The 16269-nt window shown below is 58.6% G+C and overlaps 1 protein-coding gene across 4 annotated transcripts; it reads left to right on the top strand.

The window, feature by feature from the left end:
- Positions 1-640: 640 nt before the first annotated feature.
- SLC35C2 (solute carrier family 35 member C2) lies at positions 641-15688 on the top strand. Of its 4 annotated transcripts, none has more exons than XM_066387619.1 (11): positions 641-687; positions 5927-6292; positions 7552-7702; positions 8569-8632; positions 9308-9380; positions 9912-10080; positions 10162-10245; positions 11744-11881; positions 13346-13521; positions 14670-14799; positions 15112-15688. In XM_066387619.1, the coding sequence occupies exons 2-11, from the start codon at positions 6173-6175 to the stop codon at positions 15243-15245; spliced, it is 1239 nt and encodes a 412-aa protein (XP_066243716.1). In that variant the 5' UTR covers positions 641-687; positions 5927-6172; the 3' UTR covers positions 15246-15688. The 4 variants fall into 4 exon arrangements, with proteins under 4 accessions (XP_066243716.1, XP_066243718.1, XP_066243719.1 ...); XM_066387620.1 differs by lacking the exon at positions 641-687 and adding an exon at positions 804-949; XM_066387621.1 differs by lacking the exon at positions 11744-11881.
- Positions 15689-16269: the final 581 nt, after the last annotated feature.

Genomic DNA, 16269 nt, shown 5'->3' on the forward strand with positions numbered 1-16269 from the left:
CTGGCTCTGCCCCTTTAAATCCATCCTGCGAGATGAGTAAGACCTAACTCCCTAGCCGGCATTTTTGGGACTACGACATCCTACCCCTTGGCTACTTTTCTATCCATAGTTTTTGTTCTTATTCTACTTTCCTTATTTTCTGTTTTGAGACAGTCGCTTTCCCCTTACTAGACCCACTTAAATTGAGGTCATTCTTACAGTTTCCAGCACATAGAAACCGGTTCACATATGTTTATTATTCACCACCTCCCATGGATTTCCGAAATCCTAAAATGCCCGGACTTAGCACTCCCCAGCTGGCTTGGGCAACTAAAAGAAAAAGCCCCTGAGAGATTTATGTCTGTGGTTCCTCCCATGGCTGCCCAGAACTGGGCTGGAACAAAGCAAACAATTTGTTCAATAGAAGTAAAGAAGTGATTGTCTTCTGGGTGCCCGCGGCGCGCAGGGCTTCGCAGCAGCTCCGGGATCCCAGGCGGAGGCCCCGATGGAGCGCAGGAGAAACCAACACCCACAGCACCGGGGGGAGCCCAGCGCAGCGCTCCGGGCGCCCAGGGGAGGTCTCCGCGGAGAAGCCCGACCTCGCCGTCCGGCCCGCCCCCGGCGGCTTCTGGCGGAAATGCTCCCCGCCACGGCGCAGCGCCGGGCTCGCACTTCCGGCAGGAGATCCGGGCCGCTACACCGAGCGAGGTGAGTGGGCGCGCTCCTGGGCGGGGGCCGGGCCGGGCCGGGGCCGGGCCGGGGCCGTGCGGGGGCAGCGCGCCCAACCTCCGCGCACCCCCCTCGGCCGCCTTTGTGCGCGCTCCCCCGGGCATTGCTTGAGCTCCCGCGCCACACCGGTCCGGACCCCGAAGGGAACCACGCCTGCGCGGCTCGGCCGCGAGAGGCTGCGCCCGCCGTGCGGTGGGAGCGGGGCCGGCCGTAAACTCGTGGGCACACGAGGAAATGTCAGGTAGCCGGCGGTGCTCTGAGCGTGAGGAGGGGGCCCTCGAGGAGAGTTCAGGCACGCAACGGTCCGTGGAACAGTGTTCTAGGCAGAGGGAACAGCATGTGCGAAGGACAGGCTGGATGTGTTTGACAAACCCCCAGGGACCAGCATGCTGGGTGCTGGGAGAGGTGGGGGAATGAGGCTGCAGACGTCCGTCCGAAGCGGCCAGATGGTGGTCGGCCTTTCTGGTGGGCCTTCTGAGGAGTTGGGATTCGCCCTGTGGCTGATGATCTGCTTTCTGTGCTCTAGCTATTTGGGGGGAGCCATTTGTGTCTTAGCAGGGACACCAGATAGGAAACCGTTGCAGTCAGTGGGTGAAAGATAATTGTGGCTTAGACCCTTATGGTGGAGAAGAGGGGAGGAGTGTAGATGGGTGCAGAAATTGGAGACGGGAGTTGACAGGGCAGGATTTGAGGAAAGAGGGAGAGTGGTCAAGGATAGCTTTCATCCTTGATTTAGGGGTTTAGACTTGAGTAACCAGATGTTACTCTGGCATTTACTACTAATGTTGGGGGCATGAATCAAGGAACTCTAGTTAGATGTACTAACTTGGAGGCTCGGTTAGGGCCGATGTTACGAGTTTAGAAATCACTGATTATGCAAGATGAGAATTAAGTTAGGTAAGAGAAGCCAGGGTCCAGCCCTCATTTACCTAGTTTTCACACGTTCGATTGACCAAGAAGGAGTCCAGAAAAGCAGAAGAAAACTCCAGAGTGTGTGGTGTGGCATCCAAGGGGTTTTCCCAGGAGGAAGAAGTGATCAGTTGTGTAAAATGCCAATGAGACTAGAGACTTGTGAGGAGAAGGGCGTTGTGACTCAGGAGAGCAGGAGTGGAGTAAGCCCTTCTCATGAGCCAGTGTCACATGCTGTACCTGATACCACTGACTCCCCTCCCAGAAGGCTCCCGATTTTATTCTTTCCAGTGGGGAAACTGAGGTCCAGCAGTCAGGTAACTTAGGATCATGAAGTAGTAAATAAAGGAGCCAGGATTTGATCCCTGTCTTTCTCACTCGATGCCCACACTTCTAAGTACTGTACCTAGCTGCACTGCCCGTTACAGTTGGGGAGATTACAGGGAGCTGGGTGCTATGGTGATGCACCAGCCGCTGTGGCTACTGCTCTGAGCTCCACTGCCTCTAGAGGAAAGCAGGCAGAATACGGAATTCCTTTCCTGGACAAGTGAGATGTGAAAAAGAGCACTTGATCCTTCAAGCCTGGTTTCCCTTATCAAGAAATAAGGGTGGGGAGCTTATCAGTCGTGTGTCTCTATCTCCCAGTGCTAGGGACACAGAAGTGCTGGACAAATGCACGCTGAGTAAGTGGCTAGAGGATTTCCCTCAGGCCTACTCGCAGAGGTCTGAGTTTGTGTCTGGAGTCAGGTGACCTTCCAAGTGATAATAAGAGAAGGAATGTTGTTAACTTGGAGACACTGCTCACTGTGGGCTGGGGTAGTCATGGGGACTTCCTAGAGGGGGGTGACCTGGACTGGCTCTTTGAAGGAAAGGCAGGATTTGAACAGTGGAGGAAGGGTGGAGGGCATGCCAGTGTTGGAGCAGGAGTAGCAACAAAACAAACAAAAAAAAAAAAATGGCCTGACCAGGCGGTGGCGCAGTGGATAGAGCGTCAGACTGGGATGCAGAGGACCCGGGTTTGAGACCCCGAGGTCGCCAGCTTGAGCGCGGGCTCATCTGGTTTGAGGAAAAGCCCACCAGCTTGAACCCAAGGTCGCTGGCTCCAGCAAGGGTTTACTCAGTCTGCTGAAGGCCCGCGGTCAAGGCACATATGAGAAAGCAATCAATGAACAACTAAGGTGTTGGAACACGCAATGAAAAACTAATGATTGATGCTTCTCATCTCTCTCCGTTCCTGTCTGTCTGTCCGTGTCTATCCCTCTCTCTGACTCACTCTCTGTCTCTGTACAAAAAAAAAGGAAGGTACAAGAAGTCGGTTCACAGACAGGTACAGACTGCCCACAGGGAAAGAGCGCTAGAAGAAAACCTCTTAATGCCAACATGCACTGCTGTCACCTGTGTGGTGTTAGCAGACCATCTCTACACGGAGCAGTTTTGACAGTGTCTGGAGACATTTTTGTTTATTGCTACTTGGGATGAGGGGCAGGGATGCTACAGGCATCTAGTGGGTAGAGACCAGAAATGCTGCTAAGCCTGCCACATTGCACAGGGCAGGCCTTCTCCCCACCCAGCATTGACTGCCTGGCTCCAAATACCAACAATGCCAAGGTTGAGAAGCCCAGGTCTAGAGGAAAGACTGTGAGCCTTGAGCTCTGTTTGACCCCACTCTCTAGTTGTGTTAGCAGGATTCCGACTGTGGGTGGTGCGGGAGAAGCACAGAGAACCATCTAGGGGACTAATGTGTCATGAGGAGACGGGATGGTGGCTCGGAGGGTAGTGGTGGAGGTCAGGAGATGTGATCACATTGGGGATATTTCTTGTGAGCTCAGGAGAGAGCTGACAGCGTTTGTTGATTGACTGGGCTGAGGGAAAAAGAGGGAACAAAGATGAGGACAAGGTTTCTGGCCTCAGCAGCCAGGTGAATGGCGTTGCCCCCGGCTGAGGTGGGAAGAGAGACAGGTTTGGATGGAAGGTGGATGGCTCCTGGGTAACAGGAGTCTGTTCTGGACAGGCTGGGGGTGAGATGCCCGATGTTAGACATCCGAGTGAAAGGACAGGTAGGCAGCTCGATGTTCTGCATCTGATGGGGAGGTCAGGAGGAGGGATGCGGGGTGGGGGGATGTCAGCTTATACAGGGCATTTCCAGGAATGCGCCCACAGTAGTCAAGATAGCACAGTGGTCCTCACCCTTGTGAATGCAACACCCTCTTTTTAATGACAAATATTTTGTTAACAACCCTCCTCCCCTTATTATCTTAAAATAAAAACTTATGGTTCAAAAAAACTGCCTAGGCCCTGGCAGGTTGGCTTAGTGGGAAGAGCGTCGGCCCAACATATGGACATCCTGGGTTCAATTCCCTGTCAGCACACAGAGAAGTGACCATCTGCTTCTCTCCCCGACCCTCTCCCCCTTCTCTCCCTCTTCCCGTCCCGCAGCCAGTGGCTCAGTTGGTCCCAGTGTCCACCCTGGGGTGCTGAGGATAGCAAGGTTGGTCCGAGTGGAAAAAGAAAATACTGCCTACACATAAGTTTTTTAAAAATTGGCAATGCCCTAACCATAATATAAAAGAGAAATAAAAGGAAAGTAATTGGTAATAAAATGTATCAATATGTGAGTTCCTGGGCTTAGGACACTGGAAGCTACAATGAAGCAGTCTGCTGTCAGCACCCTGCAGAGCCCGGGGAATGCGGGCCCTGGGCCGCGGTGCAGACTGCTACAGCCCTGCTCTGTTGGCAGCTCCAAACGCAGGTGCTCTGTGGCTGGGGTGAGGGCGTTTTTCCCAGCTGGGAGCTTGTGGTGCCCTTTTATCACAAACAGTTCGGTCTCCCCCCCCCCCCCCCCCCCCCCCCCGGTAGACATGGTAAATGCGTTCTTGGAAATTTTAGTACCTAGGATTACCATGGGAAAACCATTCCGTGTTACCTGTAAAACAGTAGGGTTTCTAGGTTCAGGTAATTATAGGCAGATTTATAGGAATCTCAAAGGAATCTTGCTTACAGGAATCTCAAAGTCATGCAGGATGCAGGACAATTCTGAGTTATGTGGACTGTCCCCTTCCGAGCCCCCACTCAATAAAAGCTAGTAATGTGCCCCTAGAACACCACCACGGGTTTCCAAAGTTCCCCCGAAGGGCACTAGGGCCCCAGGTGTCCTTTGGGATATGAACCTCATGCTCCCAGTTTGCTTTGGGGGAGGGGAGATGATAACCAGGTTCCAGAGTACAGAATCAGTGTAGATACTCCCTTCAGAAAGGACTGGGGAGGGCAGGGGAGGCTGGGGTATGTGTGATCACATGGTGCTAGGAGGGCTTCCAGGAAGTGGCATCTCAGCAGTGTGGGAACGGTGCACAGGAGGAGATGGGGAGAAGGGACACACAGATGAAGCAGCAGGTGGAATAATGGTGGATTCGGGCTCCTCCTGGTCTCCCCAGGGCCTGGCATGCTCTGGGCACTCACTCGGGTTGGCTGGGTTCATAGGGAAATAGGGAGTGGTTTAGTTTGGCAGGACCCTAGGGCAGGTTCCCTGTCTGGGAGAGAGGTTGTTAGAGGCCAGGGCAAGGGAGGTGTTGGTTTCCGGGTCCATTTTTAACACCTTAAAGGCCAGATTAATCCCCTGAAAACCACAGGCCCACTCTCTTGCTATGAGTCATCACTGTGTCAAGAACTTAAAGTGGGCCAGGTGGGCTGAAAGGCTAGCATGGACTTGGTGGGCCCTGTCTTTGCGAAGTTCACAGCCTCCAGCCTCCCAGGGGACACGGACATCGCTCAGATCACCTTGCCCTGCACACATTTCCTGAAGGAATCCTGGGGGGGGGGGGGGCTGGGAGAGCAGCCTGTGTCTGGGGGCACCCATCACACACGGGAGGGTGGCTGAGGAGGCGTTGTTTGAGCTGAAGATGAGTAGGATCAGCTGAGTGATGGAGGGAGCTCCAGGCAGCAGGAGGGAGCCTGGTGGGGCACGGGGCCTGGAGCTGAGCCCGAGAGGCCAGCAGGGGCCCGCAGGCCCTTGTAGCCCTGGGAGGGTTTTGATCTTTATCTTTAGAGCACTGGAAGCCACAGAAGGGCTCTGAGCAGTGGTCTGACATGATCAGATTTACGTTTTAAAAAGGTCGCTTTGGTAGCAATTCATGGAGAACAGCTTGAGGCGACAAGAGAGTGGGTGTGACTGGGAGCTTTCCTGTGCTGGGTGGGCTCCTTCCGCTGGCCTGTCAGCTCGAATCTGCTCCCCGTGGAACAGGTCTGGAGTGGGTGGGGTCAGGAGGTGGCCCTCACTGCCCAGGCCACCAGAGCTGCCTTTTCATCCTTCTAGCCTCAGACCTGGGGACGGGTGAGTCCTGCACTCTGTTAGCCATGGAGAGGTCTGGCTCGGGCCACCAGCCCCTGAGGTGAGGACTCCGCCGAAGGCTTCGTCAACCGGCCTGAACCATGGAGGGGAAGAAATTTCCTCTAACCAGGCAACGTTCTTGCTGAAAGTCGTGGCCCGGGTCACGCGGCCTGTCTTCAGGAGAGCTGCCAGCCCCCACGGACCCCAGCGAGGGAGGCGCCGCTTCCACGGATGGGGAGGTGGGCCCTGGACGCAGCCTTCGTGTGGAAGGCGGTGCTGACTCTGGGGCTGGTCCTCCTCTACTACTGCTTCTCCATCGGCATCACCTTCTACAACAAATGGCTGACGAAGGTAGCCTGGAAGGAGGAGGCAGGGCCACTGTGTCCCCTAATACTTAACAACAAGAAGGCACAGGCTTCAACTAGTCATCCTGGAGCCCAGCCACACTAGTGAGGGACGGGGCCCTACAGCCGGCCCCGCTCCTCCAGGGAGCCCTTGAAATATTTGGATCAAGGGGCAAACAGGACGGGGCGGGCCCAGGGAAGGGCCAGGGAGGCTTGGGGACTGAAGCAGCAGCTGTTGACTGACAGGTAGCGAGGTAGTTCCGTACTGTGAAAACTGGCACCCCACCCTGGCCCACACTGGCTGTTGCCTGGGTGTGGGCATGGGGCGGGGCTGGAGCAGTGGAGGAGGGAGCTAACGAGCTGTTGATGGGGTGGAGACAGCGCTGGGCTGGGACTGAGCCCCGCCCTTCCACCTGCTGTCTGTGCGACCTCCACAAGTGGGACTAAGTCTTGTGCCAAGTGGTTGTAATGTGGGTGAAAGCCCCTCGTACACTGCAGAGCCCTCAGGTAGCACTGAGCTAGCAGCAGTGCCCCCAGGTGGAGGCGGGGTCAGGGGCCGGGACCACTGCCCCCAGGTGGAGGCGGGGTCGGGGCCGGGGCCACTGCCCCCAGGTGGAGGCGGGGTCGGGGCCGGGACCACTGCCCCCAGGTAGAGGCGGGGTCGGGGGACGGGACCACTGCCCCCAGGTAGAGGCGGGGTCGGGGGACGGGACCACTGCCCCCAGGTAGAGGCCGGGTCGGGGGACGGGACCACTGCCCCCAGGTAGAGGCGGGGTCAGGGGGACGGGACCACTGCCCCCAGGTAGAGGCGGGGTCGGGGGACGGGACCACTGCCCCCAGGTAGAGGCGGGGTCGGGGGCCGGGACCACTGCCCCCAGGTAGAGGCGGGGTCAGGGGACGGGACCACTGCCCCCAGGTGGAGGCGGGGTCAGGGGACCGGGACCACTGCCCCCAGGTAGAGGCGGGGTCAGGGGGACGGGACCACTGCCCCCAGGTGGAGGCGGGGTCAGGGGGACGGGACCACTGCCCCCAGGTAGAGGCGGGGTCGGGGGACGGGACCACTGCCCCCAGGTAGAGGCGGGGTCAGGGGACGGGACCACTGCCCCCAGGTGGAGGCGGGGTCAGGGGACGGGACCACTGCCCCCAGGTAGAGGCGGGGTCAGGGGACGGGACCACTGCCCCCAGGTAGAGGTGGGGTCGGGGGCCTGGCCGGGTGAGGGCTGGCTCTCTCACCGCGCCTAGCCCGTCTCTTTGGGCTCCGCACAGAGCTTCCACTTCCCGCTCTTCATGACCATGCTGCACCTGGCCGTGATCTTCCTGTTCTCCGCCCTGTCCCGGGCGCTGGTGCAGTGCTCCAGCCACAGGGCCCGCGTGGTGCTCAGCTGGACCGACTACCTCAGGAGAGTGGCTCCGACAGGTGTGTGCCTGTGTGGAGGGCCCCGCAGGGGAGGGTCGCTTGGGAAGCCAGAGGCCAAGAACAGTTGGAGCCCTTGTGGCTTGAAGCTTAGGCCCCTCTTTCCCTGCCCCATCTCGGTGTCCCCTCTCCTCCCTGCCTGCCCTCCCTGCCCACACTTCTGCCTCTTGCATACTCCCCATCTTCCCACTCCCCCCAAGTACACCCTGAGAAAGCCCCGGTGTGGTGGCCTTGTCGTTCCCTTGCCCTTGAGCATGCGCACTGAGCTGTGACCCCAGGCCTGGGGATAGGGGTGACCGGAGGGTGAGCTGGGCTGGGCCCTGGCGGGGGCGGGGGGCTCCACAGGGCCAGGGCTGAGCTGGCTGACCGGCTGGTCCCGGGAGGGGCACTCTGGCCGCGCAGAGGTTTGGTGCGTGTGGAGGTCTGAAAGGGAATGGGAAGTCTCAGTACACCGAGAACTCGCGTTGGTGAGCGGAGGTGGAAGAAATGCTAGGGTGGAGGGGTCAGGTCCCGGAGGCTCAGGTCCTCCTCCCAGACCACGCAGAAGAGTTTTCAGGATCAGATGACTACTGTCTTTGGGGGTGGGGGGGTGGGGAGATAGAGTATTTAACGAATGGGAACAGCACAGGCCCCAGCCAGTAGGCAGGGACTGCAGCCTGAAGCTGGAGTGGACCCCTTCCCCCTTTCTTGGCCTGGAGTTAAACTTTCAGTTGCTGGGTGGAAAGGGAGGCCTGAGGGCCCCAAAGGAAGCGGGGCAAAGCGGGCGGCACTCAGGCGCCTCACGGAGGTGTTCTGATGCCTGGTGCCCCCCCCCCCATGTCGCCTGCCCTCTCTCCCCCGCCTGTCCGGTGGGCCCCTTGTCTCCACAGCACTGGCAACTGCGCTTGATGTGGGCTTGTCCAACTGGAGCTTCCTCTACATCACCGTCTCCCTGTAAGTGCCGGCCACACCCACCCCTCTGCTCCCGCTCGGTCTCTGCCTGGCTGGCTGGCTCTCTGCACACCCCCCCCCCCCCCATGACAACCTGCCAGGGCGCCGCTCTGGCTCAGCCCTCCTCTCAGCTCCTCCCTGGCCCCCAGCAGCTCGTCAGAAACTCAGCAGCCTCTTTCTTAATTTGGGCTCAGGGGACGCTGTGTCTGCCTGCCAGCGGCCTGGGGAAGCCAGGGACTCAGACAGACAGTGACAGCCCCTGGCCGGGTTGGGGGAAAGGGCATGATGGCGTGCAGTGCACACGGCACTTCGGAGAGCACAGCCCCTGCCTTCCCCTCCCCTCTCCTCCCTCCCCTGGTCTCCGTGGAGGGGCGGGTCGTAGCAGGCCCTGCTGCGCTCAGTGTCAGACCTGCAGCCTTTCCTCCCTGGCGGTGGTCAGAGGCCTCTTAGAGATTTCTTTCCATTAAAGGTCACGTATCAGCCCGGATGATTCAGGCCATCTTCCTTTGGTCTTTGGTACCCAGATGGCCCTGCTGCCCTGAGCAGGGCCAGGTGCCCTCAGGGAAGTTGGGGGCCCCCCACCCCCCATCAGGCCCGCTGATTGTACTGTGGGCTCCTTTCTCCGGGAGGGTCTGAGCAGCGGGCTCTGCCATGCATTGCGGGAACTTCCACTTCCAGGTACACAATGACCAAATCCTCCGCCGTCCTCTTCATCTTGATCTTCTCTCTGATCTTCAAGCTGGAGGAGCTGGTGAGGCCCCAGCGTCCCTTGTGTCCCTCCTGCCACCACCGATGCTAAGGATAAAAGGGGGGTCTGAGCAGGGGCTTGTCACTATGTGACAACAGGGACAAGCTCAGCCCAGGTGGCAGCAACGCCAGTCGCTGAGGGAGGGCCTAGGACTGGGCAGTACCAACAATTGTTAGAAAGTGCTGTGGCATTTCTTCCAGAGGAGGAAGGCTTCAGGGGGAGGGCCCAAGTCAGGTCAGGCCTGGTCGGAGGCTCCCTGCTGTGCCAGGCAGCACCCTGGGGGGAGTGGGCCACTGGGGGGCCCAGGACCGCTGCAGGAGAGCACTCAGTACTGTAGGGTAGGGCAGGTAGGGGTGTTGGGGACATGCTGCTTGAATGTCGGCCCTGCGTACTCATCCACGGGAAGGAGCTGGCCAGGACCTCCCAGGGTGGTGGGGGAGAAGGGACAGCCAAGATGGCTGCTGACCCCCAGACTCCCGGAATGATGACCTCAAGACTCCTAAGTTAGTTTCCACCTGCTCCCCGTCCTAATAGCGTGCAGCGCTGGTCCTGGTGGTGCTTCTCATCGCTGGGGGCCTCTTCATGTTCACCTACAAGTCCACGCAGTTCAACATGGAGGGCTTTGCCCTGGTGCTGGGGGCCTCGTTCATCGGTGGCATTCGCTGGACCCTCACCCAGATCCTCCTGCAGAAGGCGGAACTTGGTGAGAGAGGGGCCTAGGCAGCAGGTGGGGTGGAGGCGGGCCGGCCAGGCCTGGGGGCTCACCCATGCCCCTATTCTGTAGGGCTCCAGAACCCCATCGACACCATGTTCCACCTGCAGCCACTCATGTTTCTCGGGCTCTTCCCTCTCTTCGCCATATTTGAAGGTAGGTTGGGCCGTCCAGCTCGGGGCAGCAGATCACCAGTCCCTGCTCTGAGCACAGCCCCGTGGTGGCTGCAGAGAACACAGAGATCAAAGGGGTGGCCCTGCCCCTGGCGGTGCCTGGTGCCTGGACAGACACTTAAACCAAATGGCTAAATCCAACCTGATAAATGTTACTTGGAAGGTATATAAAGTATAGCAGGCGATAATGACAATGTATCCAGCCCTAAAGGTATGCTAGGGCTCGTCTAATCATTTTAATACTCCCCAAAACCCTATAGGACTCTTAATACTCCCCAAACCCTATGGGATGGTAGTATTAATACCCCCCTCTTGCAGGTGAAAGAAACGGTCAGAGAGAAGTAAAGATAGCCTTGCGTTGGGTCCTCTGGCTTATAAACAAGCCTGAATTTGGGTCCAGAAGCTGGCTCCAGAGCCCCCCTCTTAACCAGTATGCTGTGCTCTGTCTCAGGAGGAGCAGAGGGCTGTGAATTGTCTCAGGGAGGTGGGGTGGAAGAGCTAGTCTAGAAGGCTTCCCAGACACTGGGTCCGGGGGCATGAATGGGATTTTGACAGGCTGGTGGGGGTGGGGCATCTCAGGAGGTGTGCTGGGTTGGAGTAGTGGGCGGGCGCGCGAGCGTGTGTGTGTGTGTGTGTGTGTGTGTGTGTGTGTGTGTGTGTGTGTGTGTGTTGAGGGAGGGGGTACAGGGGCCAGGGCACAAGGCCCAGAGAACTGTCCGCGTGCGTGTGTGTGTGTGTGTGTGTTGGGGGAGCGGGTACAGGGGCCAGGGCACAGGGCATCCCAGGAAGTGTGTGTGTGTGTGTGTGTGTGTTGGGGGAGCGGGTACAGGGGCCAGGGCACAGGGCATCCCAGGAGGTGTGTGTGTGTGTGTGTATGTGTGTGTGTGTGTTGGGGGAGGGGGTACAGGGGCCAGGGCACAGGGCATCCCAGGAGGTGTGTGTGTGTGTGTGTGTTGGGGGAGGGGGTACAGGGGCCAGGGCACAAGGCCCAGAGAACTGTCCGGGCTGGGAGGTGCGGCGCCATGCTCCTTCCCTTATGTTTTGGGATTACTCTTTGTGCCCTGTTTATCCTTCCTCCCAGAGTCCCTTCTGTCCTCAGGGTCATTACAGAAAATTCTGTCCTACATCCATTTAAGTTTCAAGCAGTGAAGCGTCTCGAACCTCTCTGAGAAAATTATTCTGCAGCCCCGTTGTCCAGGAAACTTCTGTTCTGCAACCTCGTTTTTCTTCCTTTTTAAAAACCTCTCCCCATTCCTTTATTATGCCCCTGTACCAAACGCCACTCTCTCCCTCCCTTCCTGTGTGTTTACACCATTCCCCATCTCTGCAAACCCTCATCCGAAAGCCCCTGGTAGTCGTCACTTAGCAAAGCTGCATGGATTTAGCTCCTTTAATCTTTTCTGGTAAATTAATCCCCCAAGCGCCTTCATTACTTATGTTGCTTTTCCTGAATTCCCTTCAATTTGCCCGTGCCTTTGCAGTACTGCTGAGCCCAGCACCAGACAAGATGTCCTACATCGGGAGGCTCTTTGCCCGAGGGGGGAGCCTGTCACTCTGCATTTTTTTGGTGCTTCCCTCCAAAAATCTCACATTCCACAGCCAGCCTCCTGCCCCCGCAGGTGTGTCCTTTGTGCCTAGTTCTGGGCTCACCTCACCCCCTGCTGATACTCCAACGGGCCTTTCCTGCAGGGAGGGACCCACGCAACCATCCTTTCTGATGGAAGCATTGGAGGACCAAGAGCCCTTGGAAAATCTAAGCAAAGTTGGGTGCACGGATGCCAGTGTGGGTGCCTCCGGGACAAGGGGCCACGGCTTTTGTTGTATATTTATCAGCCGCATTTGCTTTTTGAGAACTGCTCATCAAATTATACGGCGTTTGAGAAACGCCGGCCCAGTCCCCACCCTTCCGTTTTATTCCTGGGGAAACTGCCCCAGGGAGGGGGAGCGTCTCAGCCCGGCCGCACAGCTATGAAACAGTGAGGCCAGATTGAAATTGCGAAGGTTGGTAAGGACAGAGTTTTGTCCCTGTTCCTAGGTGGCCTGCCTGAAATTGAGAACGGGACTCCCGCAGGGGCCCAGGACACCACAGTCCTCACTTGATGGGTGGCCCCACCTCTCTTTGGCCCATTGGTTATTACAGTTGCCAGGGCCATATGAAGTCGCCACCCTCACCGCTCCTCCCACAGACCGGAGGGGATACCATGTGGAAAAGCGGGGTGCTCCCGGGATTTTCTCTGCAGTGCCATCCCCTGTACTTAGCCCAGGGGCTCCAAAGCCTCCCCATCGCTCCCTATTAGGATCGCTCGCTTGTACTGCCCCGGGCTCTCTGGCAGCCTTCACTGTACTGCGTCCCTGTCTCCTGCAGGGGGGGTGCCAGTGTCCCGGGGCCTCTGGCAGCCTTCACTGCACTGCGTCCCTGTCTCCTGCAGGGGGGGTGCCAGTGTCCCGGGGCCTCTGGCAGCCTTCACTGCACTGCTTCCCTGTCTCCTGCGGAGAGGGGGGTGCCAGTGTCCCGGGGCCTCTGGCAGCCTTCACTGCACTGCTTCCCTGTCTCCTGCGGAGAGGGGGGTGCCAGTGTCCCGGGGCCTCTGGCAGCCAGCAGGTGCTCAGGAAGGATGCCCTGCGCCTTGGGCAGATCTCACCCGGCCGCAGGGGGGGAGGTGCCAGTGTCCCGGGGCCTCTGGCAGCCAGCAGGTGCTCAGGAAGGATGCCCTGCGCCTTGGGCAGATCTCGCCCGGCCGCAGGGGGGGAGGTGCCAGTGTCCCGGGGCCTCTGGCAGCCAGCAGGTGCCCCGGAAGGATGCCCTGCGCCTTGGGCAGATCTCACCTGGCTGCAGGGGGGGAGGTGCCAGTGTCCCGGGGCCTCTGGCAGCCAGCAGGTGCCCCGGAAGGATGCCCTGCGCCTTGGGCAGATCTCACCCGGCCGCAGGGGGGAGGTGCCAGTGTCCCGGGGCCTCTGGCAGCCAGCAGGTGCTCAGGAAGGATGCCCTGCGCCTTGGGCAGATCTCACCCGGCCGCAGGGGGGGAGGCCACCTGGCAGGCACTCCCAGGACCTGGCGGCCCCTCTCTCCCCATTGCTTCCAGGTCTCCATCTGTCCACATCTGAGAAAATCTTCCGTTCCCAGGACGCAGGGCTGCTCCTGAGGGTCCTCGGGAGCCTCTTCCTCGGCGGGATCCTGGCCTTTGGCTTGGGCTTCTCCGAGTTCCTCCTGGTCTCCAGAACCTCCAGCCTCACTCTCTCCATCGCCGGCATTTTTAAGGTACAGACTCAGAGGGGACCCCTGTCCTCTGGAGAGTGTAGCCCCCGGGGGTTTCTCACCAGGAGCTCCCATCCCAGCTCCTGTACCCCAGGGCCTGCAGAGACCAGATGGAAGTGCCTCCTTAGTGTCCTAAGTGCCTTGCTCTCTCATCTGTACCCCCTCTCATTCTCACTGCAGCCCTGTGGGGGGAGGAGGGGATGGTCATCAGACATGAGAAGCTGCTCCTACCCCAGAAACACAAGTTGGTGGCCGAGCTGGTACACAGAGCCAGGTGTGACACTAGTAGGCTTGGGACACATTTACATTTTACCAGGAATGCCAACTCTGGTCGTGTGGCAGCAGCCTGAAGCTATGGGTTGAGAAGCCCCCATCCAAACTTATCTGTAACATGTTCTGTGATTGATTGGTGATGTCTGCCACGGTGCAGCCAGGGACAGTTACGTTGTGAGTGCCCCATGCTTGCCGAGCCTGCCTTGACCGCTCCCCAGCGGTACTCCTGCCTTTCTTCCCATCACTTCTCTCCTCCCTCCACCACCACATCTCACTGCTTCCTCCCCGGGGCCATGGAGGGAGTTTGCTCTTTGGTGCTGGAGCAGTGTTGCTTAGATGCAGAAACCTAGGACCCCCGAGGGTCTTCAGGGTGCCCTCCAAAGGATGAGGCATAAGCTGTGGTTCTCAGAATGAGTCGTGTACAAGAACCCGGGACCAGTGAGTGTCCTGCGGAGCTCAGTGTGACACTGCACTCCCCTCTGGCAGCCGAGGGCTCCCCTGTAGGTGCCTTCTGGAAGGGCAACTCTCCCTTATTCCTGTTCTGTCTGTTTGTCCAGACAGTTCTGTAGAAGGCACCTCCTCACCTTTATCTCAGTAACACGAAGGGAGGAGAGCATCACGGGTGACGTGGTCTGCCCCGTGGAAACTCCCCCCTTTGCCCTGCAGGCCAGGCCGCCCGGCCTGGGCATCTGGGCGAGTCTGGCATTCTCCTGTGGGTGTGCTCAGTGCCGCCTCCTGCTGATCACTTCCCCTCCCTGCTTCTCTGCCCGCAGGAAGTCGGCCGCCTCCTGCTGATCACTTCCCCTCCCTGCTTCTCTGCCCGCAGGAAGTCGGCCGCCTCCTGCTGATCACTTCCCCTCCCTGCTCTCTGCCCGCAGGAAGTCTGCACTTTGCTGTTGGCAGCTCATCTGCTGGGTGATCAGATCAGCCTCCTGAACTGGCTGGGCTTTGTCCTCTGCCTCTTGGGAATATCCCTGCACGTCGCCCTCAAAGCCCTGCACTCCAGAGGTAACCAGGGCCCCTGGTGACATTCTCCGCGTGACCCTCAGCCCTCTGACTTCCCCTCAGCGCAGCCCCGCAGGAAGAGGCAGGTGGCTCGCGGCTTCCCCGAGCAGTTCCAGGTCGCACAGGTCTGCCGCCTCTGCGCGGCCGGGGCTCTAACTCAGGAGGCGTGCCTGGGTGTTCTGCCCCCACCCTGCTCTCGGAAGGCCGAGTCATCTCTGAGGAGCTGGGGTGGCCGGCCCGGTGACTGAGCACACGTTCACATCAGGGCACAGCAAGAAGCCGTTCTGGGTCTGTAATTGGTCTCTCTCTCCCCAGGTGATGGCGGCCCTAAACCCCTGAAGGAGCTGGGCTCCAACCCCGACCTGGAGCTGCTGCTCCGGAGCAGCCAGCCAGAGGAGGATGACGAGGAGGTGGAGAAGGAGGAGGAGTACTTTGTGGCCCAGGGATAGCAGCGCCCAGCCGGGGGAGCAGCTCAGAAGCCGGCCTCTCCCCACCTTTCTACTGAACAGCAGCTCAGGGACCCAGGCGGCTGCTCATGGCAGCTGAGAACCATGGGCCAGCACGTGCCTCGGGGGGCACGTGACCAGGTGGTGGGGCTGGGTCAGGCACTCGGTCAAACAGAGGGTAAGCCCCAGGCCAGCCGGACAGGCTGGAGTGGGGCCCCACCTGTGCTGGAGTCACAGCGGAAGAAAGGAAGGCTTTTCTCCGCTTTGTGCCGGGCTCCGCCGGTCAAGGGTAGGATGACGGTGGTGTCACAGGTTTCTAAGGGACTGGGCTTGGACTGCGGAGCAGTCGGGAAAGGGCGGTGGAGAGGCGGGGGACTTCTCACCTGGACAGCGTCTCTTCTCAGAGAGCAGATCTATTTATAGTTTGGAAATAAAGGGTTTACAGTCCAATGGGTACCTCGTGTTGCCTGGGGGTGTGGGGCAGGGACGGACAGTTCAGGCCTGGCCTCTCTCCTTCTTTGCAGGGGGCTTCCTTCAGATGACTGGCCACATCCCAGTCTGATTAAGCCCTGGGACCCTCTCTTGGGGCCCAAGCACACCTGTAGGCAGGAAGTAATATTTGCTGAGTACCAGATTCTGGGGTCCTTAAAGCTGTCGTAGCCTGCATTTGAGTCCTGAATATGTCACTGGCTGTGCTACTTAAACGAATTACTTAACCTCTCTGTAGCATAGTTTTTTCATCTGTGAAATGGGGATAATAATTCTCAGAGTTGTTCTAAAAATTGGAAACAATTTAAATATTATATGTATTTATTTTGAAAATCCTTTCAACAACCATGGAACCAAGACCCAAAATAAGTGGCCGACCTAGGATTCATGGCCAGGTCTGTGGGCCCACGGGTGTTTTCATGGAACATATATTGATGGGCTAGTGGGCCTCTGGGCCTTCCCGATCACCTACCTTGGACAAGTCATACCACCCCTCTGGACTGCAGTCTTTATAAAATGGGGGCAAAGGAGACGAGAG

Source organism: Saccopteryx leptura, chromosome 5 (genome assembly GCF_036850995.1).
Source record: "Saccopteryx leptura isolate mSacLep1 chromosome 5, mSacLep1_pri_phased_curated, whole genome shotgun sequence".
Classification (NCBI taxonomy): Eukaryota; Metazoa; Chordata; class Mammalia; order Chiroptera; family Emballonuridae; genus Saccopteryx; species Saccopteryx leptura.

Bases quoted from the DNA above. Each gene is read 5' to 3' on its own strand.
- SLC35C2 (XM_066387619.1), top strand. From the start codon at position 6,173: ATGGGGAGGTGGGCCCTGGACGCAGCCTTCGTGTGGAAGGCGGTGCTG. The intron at 7,703-8,568 runs GTGTGTGCCTGT...TTGTCTCCACAG, and splicing joins CAGGAGAGTGGCTCCGACAG to CACTGGCAACTGCGCTTGAT. The intron at 14,800-15,111 runs GTAACCAGGGCC...CTCTCTCCCCAG, and splicing joins CAAAGCCCTGCACTCCAGAG to GTGATGGCGGCCCTAAACCC.